At 46.9% G+C, this 22,104-nt stretch overlaps 1 protein-coding gene across 3 annotated transcripts; it reads right to left on the reverse strand.

Annotated features, from left to right (window-relative positions):
- Positions 1 to 943: 943 nt before the first annotated feature.
- Positions 944 to 17,381, reverse strand: ZNF354A (zinc finger protein 354A). 3 transcript variants are annotated; one of them, XM_077746302.1, is made up of 5 exons: positions 17,197 to 17,381; positions 16,099 to 16,482; positions 11,790 to 11,916; positions 10,578 to 10,673; positions 944 to 3,068 (listed from the first exon to the last, which is right to left on the reverse strand). In XM_077746302.1, exons 2-5 carry the CDS (start codon positions 16,129 to 16,131, stop codon positions 1,516 to 1,518), a joined length of 1,809 nt encoding a protein of 602 aa, XP_077602428.1. In that variant the 5' UTR covers positions 16,132 to 16,482; positions 17,197 to 17,381; the 3' UTR covers positions 944 to 1,515. The 3 variants fall into 3 exon arrangements, with proteins under 3 accessions (XP_077602428.1, XP_077602427.1, XP_077602429.1); XM_077746301.1 differs by having other exon boundaries at positions 16,099 to 17,381; XM_077746303.1 differs by lacking the exon at positions 10,578 to 10,673 and having other exon boundaries at positions 16,099 to 17,381.
- Between the last annotated feature and the right edge of the window lie 4,723 nt (positions 17,382 to 22,104).

Below are 22,104 nucleotides of genomic sequence, written 5' to 3' on the forward strand. Positions count from 1 at the left end.
CTCTTATTTAGAATGGTCATTTCACCCTCCGGAGAGTTCCAATTCTTCCCAAGTCTGGCTTAGGCACACTGTCTCTCGAAAGCTTGGTCTCCAGGTTCCCTTGGCTAGGTTCGATCTCTTCTTTCTTCAACCTGTGCAAATTCCTAACATGTTTGTACTACAATGCACTGTAATAATTTATCAATTTGCTTGTTAGAGCTACATTTACATACTGTGACATAATTTGCTTCCTCATCTGCTTGTCTCTCAACTCCCTTCCATCTCCTTTCCCCAAATTCATGGCATCTCTGAGTTGTGGCTTTCTTAAGACTACCAGTGTATAGTGGCACCTGGGTGGCTCCGTCAGTTAAGTGTCTGACTTTGGCTCAGGTCACGATCTCCCGGTTTGTGAATTTGAGGCCTGCATCGGGTTCTCCACTCAGCACAGAGCCTGCTTCAGATCCTCTGTCTCTCTCTGCCCCTCCCCGTTCACATCCTCTCTTTCTCTCAAAAAATAAACATTAAATTTTTTTCTAAAAAGACTAACAGTGTGCAATATAGTACCTGCCCCAAAGGAAGGGTAAAAAAATAAAGAACAAAAAATAACCTGAGTTGATTATCATTGCTTTTTGTTTTCCTGAAATTGTGTGACACATGGGCAAACCAAGTCAGCTTATGTCATGAAATGACTGACGTACCTTTCAATCTCTTGGCGCAGGTATTTCATGAAACTTTTTTGGCTAGCTCCTTCTGCTGCGAATTTATATATATTTAACAGATTTATATTTGAAATAATTGCTTATTTTCCCATTTAATGTACCCAGGATGACAGCTCTGTGTATACCAGGTAAACTTTTATAAGGAACGACCTCACAGCTAAATAAAAACAAATAAATTCTGAGAACAGAATGTGCAATAGGTTAGAAAATCCTCAATTCACAGCAATTACTAGAAGAACCAAGGATGAAGAGAACAGACTTTTATTTCTACTTGTAAACGAAATCCATGCACAGAATTGACACCAGGTCAGGAAAAGGACAAACCCCAGAAACCTGAGAGGTAGTTTATAGTTCTTTTTTAATCTTTTATTTGGTCCTTTTCTCTAGAGGTGTATAATTTGATAACATCTTTTATATGCTATTGAGTGTTGTAAAAAAAAAAAAGATTACCGATTTAGAAGTGTCTTTTTAATGAGAAATTCAGGGCACACCTCCCCTCACCCAGATGTTTATGACAATCACATATGACCTTTAGCGTACACTGCTGTAGGAAGAGAATAATTATTTTACAAATGCCTGAAGGGTCTCCAGTAGTGAATTCTTCATTTTAGGTTATTTTAAAAAGTGCCTGACAGGCACAAACGCTTTCTACTTTCCTCACTATTACATAGTCTAGGATTATCCTTGGAATCTGGTATCTGATTAGGCCTGTGTTTTTCCTAGACAGGAAGATTTTTCCTATCTATGACATTTGTTATTTCACTCATGTATTCTGAGGAGCTTTGGTTTAAGGCTTTCACACATGCAAATCTACTTTCTAGGGGTTCTCTTCAATATGAATTTTATAATGATTAGTAAGAGATGACCTGTGGTTGAAAAGTTTCCCACATGTATTACATTCATAGGGTTTCTCTCCAGTATGAATCCTCTGATGGGCAATCCGTGATGAGCTCTGTCTGAAACTTTTCCCACACGTGTTACATTCAAAGGGCTTCTCTCCTGTATGAATCCTGCGATGCTGAATAAGAGCTGAACTCTGGCCAAAAGATATCCCACATTCCTCACATCGATACGGTTTCTCTCCTGTGTGAATTCTCTGATGGTTACTAAGGGAGGAGTTGCACCTGAATGTCTTCCCACACTCGTTGCATTTGTAGGGTCTTTCTCCGGTGTGCATCCTCTGGTGCTGAATGAGAGCTGAACTCTGCCGGAAGGCTTTCCCGCACACTTTGCATTTACATGGTTTCTCTCCAGTGTGAATTCTTTCGTGAATGATAAGCGTCGAGTGGGAACTTAAGGCTTTACCACATTCATTACAGTTATAAAACTTCTCACCGGTATGAATTATTCGGTGTCTGTTAAGTCGGGAGATGGAAGTGAAACCTTTCCCACATTCGTTACATCGATAGGGCTTTTCTCCAGTGTGAATTCTTTCATGCTGAATAAGAGACGCACTCTGACTGAAGGCTCTCCCACATTCACTGCACTTGAAAGGTTTCTCTCCTGTGTGAATCCTCTGGTGATAACGCAGGGATGAGCTGGACTTGAAGGCATTTCCACATTCGTTGCATAAATAGGACTTCTTTCTGAGGTGAATTCTCTGACACCCAGAAAGGCCAGATGCCTTCCTCCCCGGATTATATCTATGGGGATTGTCTCCAGCATGGATTTTTTGATGTATAAAAAGGCCGGACCTTCTGCTGAAGGATTTACCACATTCTTTACATCTATAGGATTTCTCCACAGTATGGGTCCTTAGGTGTTTATAGAGGGACGTACTAAGAGTGAAGGCCTTCCCACATTCTTTACATACGTAGGGTTTCTCTCCAGTATGAGTTATTTGATGTTGAATAAGAGCTGAACTTTGGTTAAAGGCTTTTGAACATTCTTTACATTTAAATAATTTCTCTCCACTATGGTTTTTCTCATGCTTGCGAAGGGACGAAGTGTTAATGAAGGTTTTTTCACATATACTACATTTATAGCGTTTCTCTGCTGTGTTGATTTTTGGTTGATTAAGTAAATACGGATTCTGTTTGAAGCGGTTTCCTTGCATTTCACATTTGGGTGGTGTTTCTTCTCTGGGAACCATCTGTTGCTTAACAAGGACTGACTTTGGGCTGAACTTTTGGCCAAATTCAGTATCTTTATGGCTTCTTTCTACAGTGAGGATTTTTTTGTGGGTGACTAAAACTGTCTGAACACTCTCTTTTTTCTCTTGCTTTTTCTCTAATCTGTATTCATAAGTGCAGGGTTTTTCTGATTTAAAGTCCCAGGGTCCGTTCCTTTTGGATCTTCTCATTACCAGCTCCTGAAATGAAGAATCTTGCGTTTGAGTTGACTTCGTGGTTTTGTGACCGCTTTTCCATCCTGGAGAGGAAGAAAAAACCGTGATATCATATTTGGCTACTGAGACCAAATGTAGAAAATATATGTAAGTATTGATGGTATTTAAATAAGGTCTTGGTATCTGGCCAAATGTAAAAGGAAAACATAAGAGAAAAATGTAAGATTTAAGCAATATAGAAGAATTAATGGGAACTGAAGTACTAGGGTGGAGAAAATAAATAAAACAAACCTATTTAAAGAAAGTGAGTGTAAGAGTGATCGGGAGAGCATGAATTCAGAAAGGCAGTCTGGGATCAGAGTCCAAAGCCATGAAAGACTCCAAAAATATTTTCATGACCCTTCTCTTCATTGTGCATACTCTTCTTGATCTGTAGTCCTCCTCACTTTCCCTCATGCCAAATTCCTTTCTGTACCTCAGATTCAGTTCAGAAGTTAACAGAGTCCTTTCTTGACAGAGTTTCCACCTCCATTCCCCTTATTATAGCACTTAACACAATATTTAAAATATTTATTCTATATCTTTTTATTTTAATTAACGTTTATTTATTTTTGAGAAAGAGAGAGAGACAGCATGAGCAGGGGAGGGGCAGAAAGGGAGGGAGACACAGACTCCTAAGAAGGCTCCTGGCACTGAGCTGTCGGCACATAGCCCTACGTGTGGCTTGCATGAGATCATGACCTGAGCTGAAGTCGGACGCTTAACTGACTGAGCCACCCAGGAACCCCTATATTACATACCTTTGTATTAGATATAAATTATATACCTACCCACATCTAAATATATTAGACTTCCTTTTGTACCACAAGTGTTCTCTGCAAGCAGATTAGCATGCCCTATATACAGATCCTCCTGAGGGCATCTGAATTCTATACGAAATGTTTTGTTACTTTTCCTTAATTACTTACATATTCCTGATTTGAACAATGTCAAACATTCTCAGTTCCATATCTCTCTCTCTCTCTCTCTCACACACACACACAACCACACGCACGCACACACACACGATTCAAGCACTTGAAGTTACCTTCCAGGACAGGACATGATGTGGGTGGTGGGAGTTCATCATATGGGTGATCACACTCATGGTCACTCCAAACAGGAACGCGTTATAGAGTTAATCTAGAGGTGCCACTGGTAGGCATGATGCTAGAAAGGTATGAGAAGCTGGGAAGGCTGCCTTGCTCATGCATCAAGCAAAGGAGGCTATGCAGACAGTGTATAAAAGCATCAAAGATAAACAGCAAGGCCAGGCATAAATATAAAAAGGTAAAAGAGAGCTAATTAGGAATTAGAATGTCACGACGGGGTAGTATGCACATCTATATACCTCCTCCACGTGTGTGAAAAAGAAATGCTGTTTTCGAAATTTTGTTGCTAATTCTAACTTTCAAAGCTTTTTATTATGGAAAATGTTCAACATCTACAAAAAGTAGAGTGAGCTGCACAGTGCATTTCCAAGCTGGCTTCAGCCGTCACTGATGCTGTTTCATCTATTGCCTTGTTAAGGAGTTGAGCAGTGTCCCCCAAAAGGCTAGGCTGAAGTCCTAACTTCCAGTAACTCTGAGTGTGGCCTTATTTGGAAACTGGGTCTGAAGATTTAATCAAGTTAAGATGCGATCGCTGGGTCCTCATCCAGTATGACTGGTGTCCCCAGGCACACGCAGAGACAAGACCGTGTGAAGGCACAAAGGGAGAACACCAAGTGACAAAAGCAGCAGAAACTGGAGTGGCACAGCTGTAAGCCAAGGAACACGGGTTCTGGGCCACCCCCAGAGCCACGGAGTCTCAGGGGGAGCGTGGCCCATCAATGCCTCAACTTTGGATTTCTAGCCTCGAGAACTAGGACACCCTAAATTTCTGGTGAAGCCACACAGTGTGGGATTCTTAGAGCAGGCTGAATACACTACTGCACACCCTACATCTCTTCCAGGGGCCAGATAGATCCCAGATACTTTGTCATTTTATCCATCCTGTGTCAGAACACACTTCTCAAAGATAAGAACTCTACTTGTACACATAATCACTTAAGCTTACGGAGATTGGGAAACAGAAGGGACTCCATGAAAGGCTTTTTTTTCCTGCCTCTGTGTGCATCCACGCCTCACATGTGCCTTAATTATGTCCTCCTTGTAAAGGTCGAGGAGTTAATGCTATCTTTGGAGTCTTCCGGCACAACAAGTAACATCTAAGGGGTGACGGGGTGGAGTCCTCAGGTACTTCAAAGACTAGTGACTTGAGACACCTTGACCCAAGACCCCTGGCTCCAGGGAATAAGTGACTCACAGAGGGCACTTGAGCACTTGTCCCTGGCTGCCTGAGAGGACACATACGCCAGACCACTGTCCTCAGTAGAAACCTTGGACCCCAAAGATGAGACACACTCTTCTTTCCTGAGTCTCTCAGACACTCTGTATCTGTGCTCTCTCTGTATCTTCAATAAACTTTGCTCTCACTTCCTCTCTGTTCGAGTTTGATTTCTATCTTGTGTGAAGCCAACGACCCTTTTGGTCCCACAGGATGACCTCTGGGTCCTCGGATCTGGCCTGCCTATTGCGTGAAGTTATTTTTGCCTATAAGCTAATTGAATGCTGTGCGCCAATTCCCGTGGAGGGGAGAGCGGTGGTTCCCACACTACCAACACGCAACAACCCAGGTGAAGGCACTACCTGAGTGTCCTACAATTCAACTCAATTCAGCGAGCTACCTGGAGACAACATTAGACCCCACAGGTTAAGGGTTCAGTCCTACAAGACTGTCCCCTGATGCCTTCGCATACCAGTTGAAGGCCCCAATGCCAGAGTTCCTCGAGATTGAGTCCTGGGCTCTTTCTAGCTCTTACCGTACTCAGAACAAAGTCCATAGGCTGATTCAAACTTACCCACTATTTCAATTACCCAGTATTGACCAGGGTCTCCCATATTGACATTTCACACACAGTCTATATTTTGAGGGGTGTTACTCCAAATCTAACAAGTTATTTGACCTCTCCCCTGGGATCAGTGGGTCACCCCAAAACAACTTAATTCATCCAAGACCCTATCTATTTCTACCATCCCCCAAATCTGATCTCCTTGTGGGGTCACTATCTCAGTGAATGAGACCACTGACCATCCAAGAGCCAGAAACCAAGCTTCCCTCATAACCCACCTACTTTATCTTCATGTCAAATCCATTTCTAAGCCCTGCTTCTCTTATTTCCCAAGTGTCTCTGAGATGGGCTCACTCCTTTCTGTCTCTATCACCCGCAACCTAGCCAAGTCATTCATGTCTTCATTAACTGGAAGCCTACTCTGACCAGACTCTGTTTTAGGTACTAGGGAAATGGGAGCCAATCAGACAATCCCGCCAGAGGGAGTTTATGATCCCGAGAAGGGATATGAATGAGTATGTGCCTCATGCCGTGAGAAGCACCCTGAGGAAAACAGAGCACGCTGAAGGGGATATAGGATGTGGAGGGAGGGCAACAAGTGTTGAGCTGGATCTATTCAATAAAGCACCACCTCAAGGAAGTGACAGTGGGCCTGCGGTCATCAGGAAGAAGAATGGGAAGGGAAAGACAAGAGCAGAGGGCCAGGAGTGGGAGTCTGCCTGGCTGGCCTGACCCTGCGGGGCGGCCACAGTGATTACGGTCCTTGGATGAAGGGCAGAGTGGAAGGAGGGGAAGGTGAAGGGGGAGCCAGGCGAGACCATGTAGGCTCCAGAGGCCACTCTGGGGACTCTGCACTGTGCTCCATGTGACGGAAGCCACGCAAAGTTTTGCACAGGTAGGAGTGAGATGACCTGATTTACCTTTTAACAGAGCATTCTGGCAGCTACAAGAAGAGATGTTGGTGGCAGGTGGGAGGTGTAGGGCCATGCAGGGGTCTTGTTGGGGAGGGCAGGGGACAAGGACAATACTGACCCGAACATACCAGACACGGCCATGGAGCACCTGGGCTTTGCCTGCACCTCCGAAGAGATGGACTCTAAACCACCACCTGCTGGGTCCCTAGGCTGCTAAGGAGGGCAGCATCTTCATGCAAATTAGGAGACAACCCCACCCCCTATGCAGGGGCAGCCACGGCACTGCTCCGTGGGTGGAAGGCAGGCCCCAGGTGACCCCTGGGCTGACCAGGTGGCACAGGTTCAGGCCACCCTACAAGGCTGCTTGCATTGAGATAACAAAGGAAGAGAAAATGATGGGAAAGAAGATATTTTCATTGGAGGTACCTGTTTACCTGGATAATCCCTGCATTTAAAAATTTGATATTTCAGGAATATTTCCACATTTGGGTGTAAAGCAAACTCATGATGTACAAGTTGGCCTAATCACGTTGGAGCCGTACCCCAGAAGCACGGGCTTTTCCGTCCTTGGCTGCTCGAGGGGAAGGTTTTGGTTCGGGTCTAGAGTGAACAGCCTGAGGCACTTCCGTGAACACCAGGTCCCTCGCCTGTGCACGCAGGGGGTGAGCTGCCCTTGGGAGGGGGAGGTGCTCTGAGGCGCCCCAGGGGTGCAGGACACACAGCCACGTGCCAGCACGCCCAGGGTGGCCCACGTGACTTCCATCTCCAAGGGAAGAGGGAGGGGGATCATCCTGTCCAGAGACATGCACACACTGGTCAGCTGTGATGTCATTCCTTCCCCTGGCATCCACCCATGGCCTGCCCTCAGGGACACCTCCCCAGACTGGAGGAGGAGGCTGACCGGACCACTACCCCCCTACCCAGGGGCCCCCAGAGCCTCTCAGGGCAGCTTGGACTCCAGTCACACCATCTATTCCCCTTAATCCAACGAATACTTCACTCAAGAGATTCCTTCATGGATCAGAGGCTCCCGAGGTCAGGGCAAAGGGAATGATTCCTTCTTCTCTTCCTCTGACCTTTCAGGTCAGACCCGGCTCACACTCAAAAGTGGCACTGAGGCCCCTCCTCACCCTCAACTGGTTCCCTGATGCTGCATTCCCTGATCACTTTGTGCTGGCCTGTCAGCTTCCACAGAACTCTGGTTTCACAAATCAGCGTTAAAAAGATAGAAATACAAGGGTGGGTCCCACATCAAAAAACCTCAACTTATTGTGAGAACAAGGCTCCCCGGTCCCGGGGCTGGAGAACAAGTCAGCCTGTCCTGTAGGTCCTCTGTGGGACCCATGGCGTGGGGGACCATCACTGACTCTGTGTGGACCTGACGACAGCTGGGACCAGCCCCCACTTCCACGCCAACAGGCTCCCTGTCGCCTGCAGGCTGATCTCTGCAGAGGGTAAACCTGGGTCTGTGGCCAGGTACTCCCGACCCCTCACGCACTGCACGTGCAGAACAAATCCTGCATCGGGGTGTCCCCGGCTCCGTGGGATGTGGTCCCTGCTGCTGTCTCCTGGCACCCGTCAGCACCTGCTGCCTTCCGTTCTCTGCAGCACCCATGCCCCTTCCTGAGCCTGGACTCTCTCGGCATCCTCAGATCCCGCCTCCTCTGGCAGCCTTTGCCCACACGGCCCCCCGCCCTCCACACCTTCACCCCTCCTGCTGCTAGGTCCACCCCCTCCTGCTGCACCGCCCCACTCTGGCTGCGCCTCTGTGCAGCCCACCAGTCTCCTCCCGCAGCCCCCCTCCTGCTGTTCTCACAGCACTTTGCATCTTTCCTGTGGGTCCTAACCAGTTGTCATTCCACACCCTCTCTGTGCTCAGTTCCCCAACACTTGTGTCCCCACTCGACTGTGACCCCCAGCCAGCAGGACCTGGGTCTTTCTGTCAATGTCACATCACCAGTGTGCAGCGCGGAGCTCACTCACCCTTTATTATGAGACAGGGAAGCCGTGGGTGAGGGTTTGAACCCAGATGCTCCAGAGCCCTGACCCCCACGACCTCCCCCATCAGCTCTCTGTCCCCAACTGCCATGACAGCCGCCTCCCGTTCCTCTCCTCTGATGACTTCTCAGGCTCAGCCAGATTCTTCTTTCCTAACCCACCTCGTAAATGGTGAGGTTTCCTGGGGTTCTGTCCTGTGCTCTGTGCCCCCACCTGGTCAGTTCGAGGCTTCAGCTGCCACCTTTGTACCCAGGGCTCCCTGACGTCCCTTCTGAGTCCCCACAGACCTCAAACAACTGTCCACCAGCATCTCTACCGAAGCTTTCCACTCGCGCCTCAAGTGAGACCTATCCCACAGAGAACTCAGCTACACCCTTAACAGGGGGCCCTTAACAGGGGGCCCCATGTCTTCCCTACTGGACCCCACTAGAAGCATCTTGCCTACATGACTGCAGGGGTCTCCGGAAGGTTCCATGTCAGCTTTTCCTTCACTTTAAGTCTATCCCCCACAATGCTTCCAAGGTGACCGTTCTTATTAAATTCCAGTTGTTGCCACCTTAACTCCCTGAACTTAGGAACTAAACTCCTACAAGCTTCTGCCTGGTGGTCAGGCTTACAAACTGCTGGAACAGAAAAAGAAACATTTGAGGAGGCCACCTGAGTCGATCACCTGAGCAGATCAATCAGCAGTGCCAGAGTGACCTTCACCTCCCTATGGTGCTAGAATCCCTTTCTCTAAATCCATCCCAAGCCCTAATAAAAGCAGCCTTCTTTCCCTTGTCCCTGGAGACATGGCTTTGTGAATTATTTTCCACGATCTCCTTGTTTGTACAAATAAAGTTGACCCTGTGAGGCAGTTCCACCTGGTGTAGTCTGTCTACACCTCGCCAAGTAGCCGACCCACTTTGGTCCAGTAAAAATTATATAAGGACCCCATGAATGTATTCTCTGTGACCCAATAAGATTATATACAAATAAAGCTCTCTTGCATCCTGCCCAGTCTCGATTCCGTTCCAAGTGGAACTACCAGCTAAGGTGTGTCCCCTTTTCTCTGCATTTCCATGCATATTATATGTACGAACAGCCATGGAATTTTCCTTAAACACCAATTGGTGCTTTCCAATTGGAATATCACCATCGTGCTCCGTGACCTGCCCTGGAGCTCTGGCCACACCAGCGTGCTCTTCTGTCTGGCATGGTGCTCTATGCCAGGGCAGGGACTCGCCACAGCTTCCTAAGCCATGCCTTTATCTAAGGACATCTACATTGCTTCAGAATTGGGCCAATTTTTCTAAACTACCAAGACCATATCATTCTTCTGTTTAAAATCCTTACCTCCATGGGACAGTCCATCTGCAAGAATCGTGTCAAAGCACGTGGTGGCATGGCCCCTGCCAGCTTTCTGACACCCTCTCCTTTCTCAGCTGCTTCTCTCACATACAGCCCCTGAGCCTCAGGCAGAACGGATTCTTTGCCATTCCTCAAACACACTGTTTGCTGACGGAACACCTGAGGTGCCGCCCTCCTCGAGAACAGGAAAGAAGAGAGGAGATCCCGAGAGATTCACTTGGGAGGTAATTATCACAGAGGCGGCTCCCACCTGGGGCCTCAGTGTCCCCTCACCACCACATCTGGAAGACAGAGGCCCCTGAGAAACCCCCCACCAGCATCTCCAAGCCCCACCGTCCACTTAGTAAACGGTCTGCTGCCCAAAGCAGTTCCCGGGCTCCTCAGTCCCGGCCACTCACCTAGAGAGGGGCCTCCAGGACTTTCTTTGTCTACCCTCCAGGGGTCTTCTCCTTGCTGCAACAGGGAGATCACTTTTGGTTTGGAAAACAGGAGTCCTACTCACAGACAAAAAAAAAAAAGAGAGAGAGAGCGACACACACACACACACAAAAGGCTTGGTTTTGTTTTGACTCAAAGAGGCATTGCAGACCTGAGCGCAAGAGCTTCTAGGGGGCTGCTCCAGCTGTGCCCCACGATGTGAGGGCATGTTGTGGGGACCTGGAGGACGTGGCTACGCAATAGTGTATATTAGCGAAATACGATAAATCTTCAGCTTTGATTAATGGAGTAACATTAGCTTTCCATAGAAGAGGGAATATGTTAAATGTGCAGACTCAATTAGTACTTGTAAACAGGTATGTGGAAAGGATTTTGAACAAAGTAGCTTGTTGAAAATGAGGAAACACCCATCTGGCTCCCTTTCTAAGATGGTAGCCGTCTGGAAACTATGTATCATAGGCAAAGTCTAGACAGCTGTTTGTTTATGTATGGCCCTCCGAGCAAAGACCAGTGGACAAGGAAAAAAAAGAGTCTGAATATGTTACAGAGACCAAATGTAGTTCACAACGCCTAAAATATCTTCTAACTGGCCCTTTGCAGAAAGAGCTTGCTGACCCCTGGGAAAGCCAAGCAAGAAAGGTAAATGGTAGGTCCAGTGAACAAAGCCCTCTGTTAAGAGAGGTGCGCGCAAACCTCAGAAACATCAGTGAAATGACACCCGAACTCTGAGGAAACCTCTAATGTGCAATTATAGAGAGGAAAAGGGAGGATTATCAATATCCTCTCCTTCATTTCTATATGTGGGGCAATTCCAGGCCTAAAGAGGGAAAATGTGTTTAAGATTTATTTATGGTGATCTAACACAAACCTAAGGCAAAACTCAACTAAAGATGGGTTCTTTTGTTTTTTGTTACTGTTCGGTTTCGTTTTAGAGACAGCGTGAATGGGGTAGGGGGCGGAGGGAGGGAGAGAGAATCCCAAATGGGCTCTATGCTGAGCATGGGCTTGATGCCATGACCCTGGGATCATGACCTGAATCGAAATCAAGAGTTGGGGTGTTCAACCGACTAAGCCACCCAGGTACCCCTCAAAAGAAGTTCCTGATGACCTGGGGCTTTTATCCAACTTATGCTAATTTCTGAATTTTTCATCCACGGGGCAGATTTCCTTACCCAATGAAACCAGGTTACTATAGTTCTCCAGCATCACTTCCTGGTACAAGCTTCTCTGAGAAGGACCCAGCTTTCTCCACTCCTCCCGCGTAAAGAGCACAGCCACATCCTCGAATGTCACGGACACCTGCAATGACAAGCCATCCCAGCTCACCCTGGGCCTCCCATCACACAGAGTGGAGAAGGGTGACAGTGGGGAGGGAGGTAGATGGGCTCCCATGAAATGCCTCTGATGTTATTCTAGGTTCCCATGGTTCTGGGTCACTTGTTTAATGAACAATCAGCCAGTGACAAGTCTATACTTAGCAGCATGAAGTATTAACCAGGCCCTGTGTTAACCACTATAAGGAGATGTGGGGAGGACTTAAGGACATTAGTGGGAATGTTAATTAGAATAACCTTCCTGATGACAATTTGATAATAGGCACATTTAAAATCTTTAAATACCTATCTTTTAAATTATCAATTACTATATTTGTATCACAATGAACAGTGTGCAGAAAGGCACATCCAAGGTATTTATCATGTTACAGAGAGCAAAAAATGTACAACCTAAAGAATCACTGATGCAGGCTTAAGTTAGGTTAACAAGCTTAAGACACTATCTTGAAGCCAGAGGACAATAATAAATGGAAATACAAATAGCTATCATTCATTGAAAGCTTTTTTGGACCAAGTTCTGTTCTTAGAGATTTATATTAACCTTTAGCGTAAATACTTCTCTTTACAACAGCTCTATAGAACAGGTACTATATCGCCCCCATCTTGCACAAGAAATTTGTGCAAGCCAAACAGCTGGTATAGAGGAAAACTCACTCCCCCTGCATAAGGACTCTCAACACTACAATACTGCTTTCCTCCTGACACCAGACCTGTGGGTTTTCCACAAGCCAAGCAATTGTGTGACACCAGCTAGGTGTCCTATGATTTAACTCAATTCTCACGCCATCTACCCAGGGAGAGTCCAATTCCAGATTCCACAGGTTAAGGGCTCAGTCCCACATGACTGCCTCAACTTTAGATGCCAATACCAAATCCAGAGAGTAATCTATGCTTCTTACCAAATGGCTATAAATTGTGGAGGTTTCCACAACTAATCCTCAGGTTTAATTAATTCGCTCAAGTGGTAAATGCAGGAAAACATTTACTTAATAGATTACTGGTTTATTCCAAAAGGATATTCCTGAGAGCAGACCAAAGAGGTGCACAGGGCAAAGTATGTGGGAAAGGGTGTGGGCTTCCACGCCCTCCCTGGATGCACCATTCTCCCCATCGACAAGCGTTCACCGACCCAGAAGCTCCTTGAACCCTGTCCTTCTGGGTTTTGATGGAGGCTTCATTACAGAGGCACAACGGATCAAATCACTGGCCATTACGCAGGCATGAATGGCCCCTGGGTTGGCATAGAGGGCCTGAAAGTTCGAACCCTCTAATCAACGTTGGCTCCTCTGATTGGATTGGATCTTCAGGGGCTTTTCAAAAGTCAGCTCATTCATATCAACTCTGGCTTGGTTGAAACGGCTTGTTAGGAACAACAAAACATAGCAATTTCACCTTTCTAGCTCTCAAGTTATCTCAAGAATAAAAACCAACTATTATTCATCATTTAGCTTCCAAAACCCTTACAATCTCCTTCATGCCAGGAACAGAGATGAAGACCAAATATATATTTCATACTATGAATCACAATATCTCAGCTGCTCAGGGGTAGAGGTAGAATTTCAATCTGGACGATGGCCAAGGCCTCATTCTTAACCACTCTGCAAACCTGCCTCTCCACGCCAACCTCATGGGGTTAAGAAAGAAATGGGATGATTTACAGAATGAGATGGATGGTGGTGATGGCTGCACAACAGTGTGAACATACTTAATGCACAAAGGGCTAAGGTGATAATGTCATGTGTATTTTGTCACCATAAAAAAGTTAAAATGGTAAAACACGTAGACCTATGTACATACAAATACATACATCAGTGTAAAACCAAAGTGAATAGAAAGTGATTCTGATGGACGTGTGCCAAAGGGGCGACAGCAACTCTCTCTAGATGCTGGGGCAACAGTGTTTCACTTTCTTCTTTATGTGTATATTTTTCATTTTCTGAAATTTTACCTATTTTTTTTCTAAGTTTATTTCATTTTTGAGAGAGAGAAAGAGAGAGCAAGCACACAGCAGGGGAGGGTGAGAGAGAGAGACACAGAATCCAAAGCAGGCTCCAGGCTCTGGGCTGTCAGCACAGAGCCCAACGTGGGGCTCAAACTCACGAATCAGAAGATCATGACCTGAGCCAAAGTTGGAGTTTTAACTGACTGAGCCACTCAGGAGTTCCTGTTCTCTGAAATTTTAAACATGAGCAGTCAAAACATGTATAATAAGATAACTTAGAAATAGTTAATATAGATATAATCTTAGCCCTCATAAGAATTTATGATCAAACTGACAGACAAGAAAACTGGGTGCAATGATTTAACCAATGAAAGTAAACTGTGTAGTTGGACAGGATCGTATGCCGTTTCCAGTTCAATCCTCATTTTAGAGATGAGGACCAGAAGGTCCAGGGCAGTCAAGACCCAGGTCACATACTTTCTTAGTGGCAGAGGCAGGACAATAATTCAAGTTCTCTTTTAACCCAGCACTCGGTATATTCTCTCTGGTCTTAAACACCCTGTCACGGACTTCTACACACAAGGCTGTGCAGCTGACAGATGGGCAGCAGGTGAGGTTACAGAGAACACCACGTGGATTCACTCACACACACGGATGGAGAAGATTCTGGCCAAGACAGCAACGTGGCTCCGGTGGAATGGAAGAGGGAGCCTTAGAGAAAAGCAGCTCGAACATGCAATGGCAGGCCCTGGGCCGAAGATCAGACACTAGCGCGTTTCATGGGTCCGAAACACAGCGTCACAGCAAGAAGGGCTCTGGTCACAGTGGGGAAGGGCTCTGGTCACAGCAGGGAAGGGCTCTGGTCACAGTAGGAAGGACTCTGGTCACAGCGGGAAGGGCTCTGGTAAGGCAGGGGCTGGGTCGGCCCCGAGTTCTGAGGGAGGCACCAGCAGGATGGCTGGACAGTAACGAGCATGAACCCAGAGGCCAGACACACTGGGGTTTGAATTCAGGTCACTGGGCTTCCTTGAGCCTCCGTTTCCTCATGTATAAAATGGGGATAATAATTGCTGCGCAGGCACGGGAGTGAGAACAAAGGCAAAGCCCTCAAGAAGTGCCCCGGCGACATTAGTTGCTACTGCCAGATGGAGGTGAGTAATGGAAGGACCCGTATTTCCCGGGTCCTGGACACACGGTACGGCAGCGCCCATCTGTCCCAGCACTTCTGCAAGGACATCAGTCACCTCCCATAGCTACCACACGGTGACCATCCACGAAGGGCCTGGCCCCGATGTAAACACCTGCCGCGCACGGACTCACGTGATCCGCTCACCTGCCCTGTGAGGCAGGCGTGGCTGTGAGCCCCACTTTCCAGGTGAGGAAAACAGGCAGAGAGAGGAGCCTTGTGTCTGAGGCCCGCACACAACAACCGAGGAGACTGGTTCAAACCTGGCAGGCTGGCTGGAAAGCCCCGCTTCTTAGCCACCTCACACCCTGCCTCTCCACTACTGACGCCCCATAGGATCCTCCTGGCTGCTTCCCGAGGAGGCTTCTCTCTGCCCTTGCAATCAACAGACCTCTCCGACTGTGTCCCCTCCACCACGGCCATTCCTTGTTCATGCGCTGGCCTCCGGGATGGGCCCTCCCCCATTCCACACCATAAAGATGACAATGGCAGTTTTCTGAGAATGCAGAACAGTGTTCAAGAGAATGCAGAAGCAAGGCACGTGATCCACAAGGTTAAGAGGGAGGAAAAAAAATGCTATAGACGATGAGTTGGAGAAACCTAGGGAAAGTATAATGGGAAACTCAGGAGTGGAAAGAAAAAAGCCAAGGGTAGGGAGGAAGACCAGGGCGAGCCAAGGAAGCAGGGCCAGAAAAGAACTGCCAAGTGTGCATGTTTGTTTGTTCTGCCCCCACATGGCCTCTTACCTGTCAAGTTAGTAATCAGACACTGAATTGAGATTAATGAATAAAAAGTAGTGTCTGTTAGGAAAAGAAAAGAGAAACGTTAGACATGCATTGGCAGGGAGGTTAGCATTCCCTACACAGTCCGCCATCTAACAAGGTGAACCAGGAAAAAGGGCTTGAGTTTCAGGTCCTGCAGAAGACTGTACTGAGTAGAGAATTTCAGTTTGAGGATTAAAAAACAAAAAACAAAAAACAAAAACCCTGTTCCTACATTTTAGGGAGCAATGAACTCACCCGAGGCCTTGCTTCCCTCTGTCCAATAGCCATGTCTTCTTTCTGGGCTCTTCCCCCAGGATGGGTGGAGCCTCCGGAAGGCAGATCTGAAAGAAGAAAAAGGGAGCCAGGAGGGAGAAGCCCTTCTGCTTGCCACCCATCAGAAGCACCAACTCTGAAATCCTTACGCCCCCTGAGAATGACCGCACTTGCCCTCAGGGAGGGAAGTCAGAAGGAGCTGGGAGCAGACAGGACCAGAGAAGTGCGAGGTCACTCTGGCTCAGAGAAAAAGGGCGTAGACTTTCGTGGCAGCAGCAGCAGCGACTCCCTGAATTTCACCGCATGCCAGGGACAGCCAACACCGTCCAGTCCCGCAACGCAGCTGCCACTGTCAGCACCCCCATTCTACAGATCAGGAGAGGGAGGGCAGAGAAGGAGCACCTTGCCCCAGTTCACACCGCCGGGGAGGGCGCACCGGGATCCGTACCGCGCGCCTCCGGAACACCTGCTCCAACCTCACGGCCTGCATGGGACAACTTTTCTCCACCGCAAGCTTTCCCCACCCAACTCCCCTCCTATCAAGGAATCTCTTCCAGACTTTTGGAGAAAACTGCTTCGGAAAGGGAGGACATCAGTTTTCCTGCGGCGGCCAGAGCGCTGCTGTCTGAAGGAACGGGCACCGAAACCGAAAAACTGGGTTCCCGTCCAGGCTCTGCCGCGGGGGGAAGCGGACAACTCACTTCTGGCGGAAAACACATCTCTGCGCCCGCCGCCCCGAGGGCAGTGGCGCCGTGAGGGGCGGAAACACAGCTCCTCGCGTCCACTGACAGCCGGTAGCTGGGCAGATAGCGCGCTGGGAACCGGTCGGGAGGGCGCGGGAGGGTGGCCGGGGCCTGGGCCGATGGGGACGAGTGCCCGACCTGCCGCGGTCCGGGGCCCGTCCGCGCGGGACGGCCGGTGCCGGGCCGGCGGACACATCCCGGGGTGCCCGGCCCCTGGCCCTCCTGCCACCACAAAGGCCCTGCTCCCGCCTCTTGGGCCTGTGCCCCGCGCCCCGGCGCCGCATCCTCAGAGGCCCCGGTCCTCCCTCCCGCATTCCACCGAACCTCTGCCGCTCACCTCGCCAGGACCTCGGCGGCTCTGGAGACCGCGCCTCCCCGGGCGTGCTCCGCAGGCGTGGGCTCCGGCGTTGCCCTGGAGGACAGCAGCCTGAATACGGGACTTCTCCCCGGGCGATGCTGGGCCGACTTCAAACCCCGTAGCTGTTCGCTCTGGCAGCAAATACCCAGCGTCCCGCGCAGGTCCGGAGAGGTGGGGAAGGAGGCGGGTTAGGGACGGCCGCAACGCTTCTGGGGAATGTAGTTCAAGGGAGGACCCAAGCATTCTGGGAAGTGTAGTTCTCGGCGGCTGTCGNAAACTGAAAATCACCGAGAGTGGTGTCTTATGATAGTAAGTATAATGATAGTAAGGCAAGTAGACAACCATCGAGAACAAACCTATTTTCCCTTCAGTGATTCAACCAAAGTGTATCATGTCCCTGGTATGTGCCAAATGGCAGTGTAAGTGGTTGGAAATACGTCAGTGAATGAAACTAAGTTAATTGCTTTCGATAACTGTTTTTTGTTTGTTGTTTTTTTAGTTGGGGGCAGGAGGGAGCAAACAGAAGAATACAATTATTTATATATAATACAATTATTTATATATATTAATTATATAGTATACAATTGTATACATGGATACAATTATATAGCATTTTTAAAGGTAAGTGTTAGGGGAACAAGCGAAAGAGCAGGTTCAGAAGTATTTGAGTTATGTATGGAGGCAGTTAGAGGAAGGAATAGGGTCACGGGTACCCCCCCCCCATGTTAATGTAGTAGGAAATGAAATCTTGATAAGATAGAATAAGTATCCTATGAATTTTTGTTCCAGTGTTTTGGCTGTAATCAACTCACATGAATATTTGCCAATTTGTAAATAAAAATTCTGAGACAATGGATTCATTGAATCTGTAAATTCACTTGGGAAAATTGAAGTCTTCACAATATTAATTCTCACAATCCAGTACTGTGGTATCTTTACCCTTCACAACGGTTCTTCCCCATTGTAGTGCATGAGTCAATAGACGAGTCCAAGTCTCTTGGTTGGAACAAAGTTTTTACTACTTGCAGCAGGTAAGCAGAGGGGAAGATAATTCTCAAAGCACTGTCTCCATTTGGGGTTAGTGCAGGAAGCTTCTTATTCAGTGTGCTAGGGGACAGGGGCAGAGTGCTTGATACATTAGGGAACTTAATACATATTTTGTTAGGCAGTTTGGTTCAGTTATGAATACCTAGCTCATAAATAGCTTGTCAACATGGTAGTGCAGATGTTCTATGTTTAAAAAAGCCCAAAACCCTCACATAGGAGTACATCGATGTGGAAATGTTGGGGTTTGGAGCCAATGGCCCAGAAAGAATTCTTGAGACGTCTTAGGTGCAAAAAAGTGTTTTGTTTTGGTTTTTAATTTTTAAAAATGTTTATTAGGGTGCCTGGGTTGCTCAGTCAAGTGTCTTGACTTTGGCTCAGGTCATGATCTCACAGTCTGTGAGTTGGAGCCCTGCATCAGGCTCTGTGCTGATGATTTTTTTTTTAAGTTTATTTCTTTTCAGAGAGAGACAAATCAGGAGTGGGGGAAGGGCAGAGAGAGAGAGAGGGAGACACAGAATCTGAAGCAGGCTCTAGGCTCTGAGCTGTCACCACGGAGGCCTGACACGGGACTGGAACTCACAGCTGTGAGACCATGACCTGAGCTGAAGTCTGAGGCTCAACCGACTTGAGCCACCCAGGTGCCCCAAAAAGGTGATTTTATTAAAGCACGGAATAGAACCCAGGGGCAGAAATCTGCACGGGGGTTGTGACAGGTGACTGATTATATACTTTCAAGTTGGGAGGGTGTTAGAGATAGCATAAGTCTCCAAGGAATTTTGGAAGCAAGGTTTCCAGGACTTGGAGGTGGCTAGCTGTTGTTGGGAAAAGGTCATTTGTTACTATCTAATAAAACCTCAGTCTTGAGACCCTTCAGATGTAAGTCAGTGGGCTGTATGCTTGGAGGATGGTTGCTAACATGTATTTGGGGGGCGGAGGTAAAACCTGAAGTTTCCAAAGGAATTTTTATGTTAAGGTATACTTAGAATATNGGGGCGGGGGGGGGGGGATCTGGCTAAGATTGCCCTTTGCCCTTGGCAAAGTGGCAGCATTGAGGCAGCTGAGCTCCCAGAGGAAAGTCTCCCTGCTTGTCCCAACGACCTGTTAATGAGCTGTAAGTTGTAAGGAAATTGAGTTATTTTTCTTTTGCCTTTGTTTCCAATATCGAGAGGAGATGGTATTATTTTAACGAGCTAAAGGTAACATTAGGGCAGTTTGGGGCTTCTGCACAGTTGCTCAGCTCCAAACTGCTTCATGCAAGGGAATATCCTGGAACATCTGGCCGTATGTTTCTTTGGTGGGAGCTGCTGGTTCTGAAAAACAGACACATTCATTCCTTGCCTTTGTCCCTATGGGCTCTTCCTCTGCAGATAGCTTTCAGCCCTCTGATCTGAGGAACTACCCCTTGTGTCCTAACTAAAAGTGTACCTCCCTTTATTTCAGTCTAAGAAATAACTCTTCACATCTTTTCTTCAGTTGCAAAGTTTCGAGTTTAATTTTAGGTCTTTCCTACTTTTTAAGCTATTGTAAAGGTATCTTTTTAAAAATATTATTTGTAAAGTACAGGTTTTGTCTACAGCTGACTGCCTAAAGCCCCTTATAAATTACAGTAATGAATTTGTTGTTTTGGAACATTCTAAAACATGTGAATGACAGTTTTGCTTCTTTTGTTTATATATTTCCTTTCCTATATTGAGTGGTCTATGATTTCTAGTCAAAGTAGAGGGAGGTGAGCAAAATGACAGAGTCAAAGCTCCAAGCCCTCAATCCTCTTTGGAAACATTTAAAAAAAAAAAAAAAAAAAACCTGTTGGGGCGCCTGCGTGGCTCCGTCGGTTAAATGTCCAACAGGCTCAGGTCATGATCTTGTGGTTTGTGAGTTCCAGCCCCGAGTCAGGCTCTGTGCCAATGGCTCAGAGCCTGGAGCCTGCTTGGGATTCTGTCTCCCTTTCTCTCTGACCCTTCCCCACTTGCACTTTGTCTCTCTAAAAAATAAATAAACATTAAAAAAAATCAAAACTAAAAAAAAAACCCTTCTAGTAATGGGCCAAAATAGCCTTAGAAAGGCTCTGGCAAACAGTAAAAGATCTTCAGCAACCAAACACTCCAAGTAAAAACCACATTTGAGAATGTGGGAGGTTTTGTGGCATTTTTGCTTGTCTTCTCACCCCTCCCCTATCCCCAGTGCAGGTCTTGGTCTGGAGAGGAGGCAGTGGAGTTCCCAATTCCTTCTCTCCAACAGGGAGAGACCAGAGCAGCCTTTTTTTTTTTTTATAAGGTTCTGGCAGGTTTGGGGGCTGCCAGTGAGGAGCCTGAAATTAAGTCCTCCATTAGAAACAACCTCAGGCTGCAGGTAGACCCAGTTCCAGGAAAAGCCTCAGCTGAAGCCACCCTCTGACCGCCCTCGGATCTGCCAATCAAAAGAAACGTGTAACATTCCTGTAGTCTTGGAGACGAGTCAGGGCTGGGAACTGCAGGTAGTTACTTTGTACAAACTTGCCAATCAATCACCGCTTGCATATGCCCCATGTAGATTCTCTGAGGCCACCTCATAATTGGTCATTTTAAAAGACGCTCAAAGGTCATGTGCAGGGGACCAGCCTCTGCAAGCCAGGTTTGGCCCGGAGAGTGATGGTTGGCGTCGGCGAAAGAAGACATGGAACCAGCCTCTTCAGGTGGACTGCTCAAATTTATTTTTCAGCTTAGGGTTTTATATAGCAAATTCAAACAATCATGCTTAAACAATTTACATTTTTTGAGTACAGTCATAGGACTTAACATTTCTAAGTTTTCTTGGCAACAGTGATTTCATGGTATGTAATTTCCACTTCAACCAATAAAATTTAACCAGGTAGTCATAACAAAGTTTTACATATTCTTTACTACGTATGACAGGGTATCTAAGGATAAGTGAAGCATATTGCCAGAATACATGAGATCACAGTGCCCTTTAATTGTTTAAATTCAGTGGGCATGCAAAAACAGGATATACTTGTACCCTCAGTTGTAGGTAACAGACTCTCACAACCCCTTACTAAGAAAGAACAATGTCAACATTTATCATAGATGACGTATGGAAATGTTTTACGTGGATCAACTAGAATTTGGTCTCTGCATTTACCAATCTCATTCTTTGACCAGAACAATCCATAAGTTGCCTTACAGGCTTGAGGTCAGCAGGCAAATATTTCTCTAACACTTTTTCGGGAAAGCCCTCCACAACTAGTAAGTCTTGTTTTTGTCTCTGCTTATGGCATAATATGTATTCTTACTGGCAATTAGACTCATACAAGGAAAATGAATTCTAGGTCTCTCATAGACCCAATGCATACTGGACTGTCTCCAATTTTGCTAATTGCTACAATATTTATTAGACAACATCTGATTGAGGGGGCAGACATGATATTTAGGTACATTACATTTTGGAGGAAAGGGGGGAACTTTGGGCGATTCTGGTTTCATATTAACCCTAGAATAGACTAACAGCAGAAGTGAGAGTAAAACGTACAAAGTAGAGAAGAAGAATTCTTCCGGGGGTTCTTCTGACTGCATTGCAGTCTCTTCCCTGGGCCTTGTCATCGGGGATGATCTGTGCAGTCCTTTCACACAGGTGTTTCCCTGGGCCTTGCCATCAAGGATGATCTGTGCAGTTTCAGTCTCCGGCAGTCATGATTGGGTCCCGCCAAAAGTAATGGACACCTCGCAGATACTGAATGGTCAAAACTGTTACTATGCTGTTACTATGGGTATTGTACAATTATGATTGGTGCTTACGTAATGATGCAAAACGTACAATGTGTGCACAGTAACACCCCCGCCCTTACCCCATAAAAACCCTGCTCCC

Source organism: Crocuta crocuta, unplaced genomic scaffold (assembly GCF_008692635.1).
Source record: "Crocuta crocuta isolate KB4526 unplaced genomic scaffold, BGI_CrCroc_1.0 scaffold218, whole genome shotgun sequence".
NCBI lineage: Eukaryota > Metazoa > Chordata > Mammalia > Carnivora > Hyaenidae > Crocuta > Crocuta crocuta.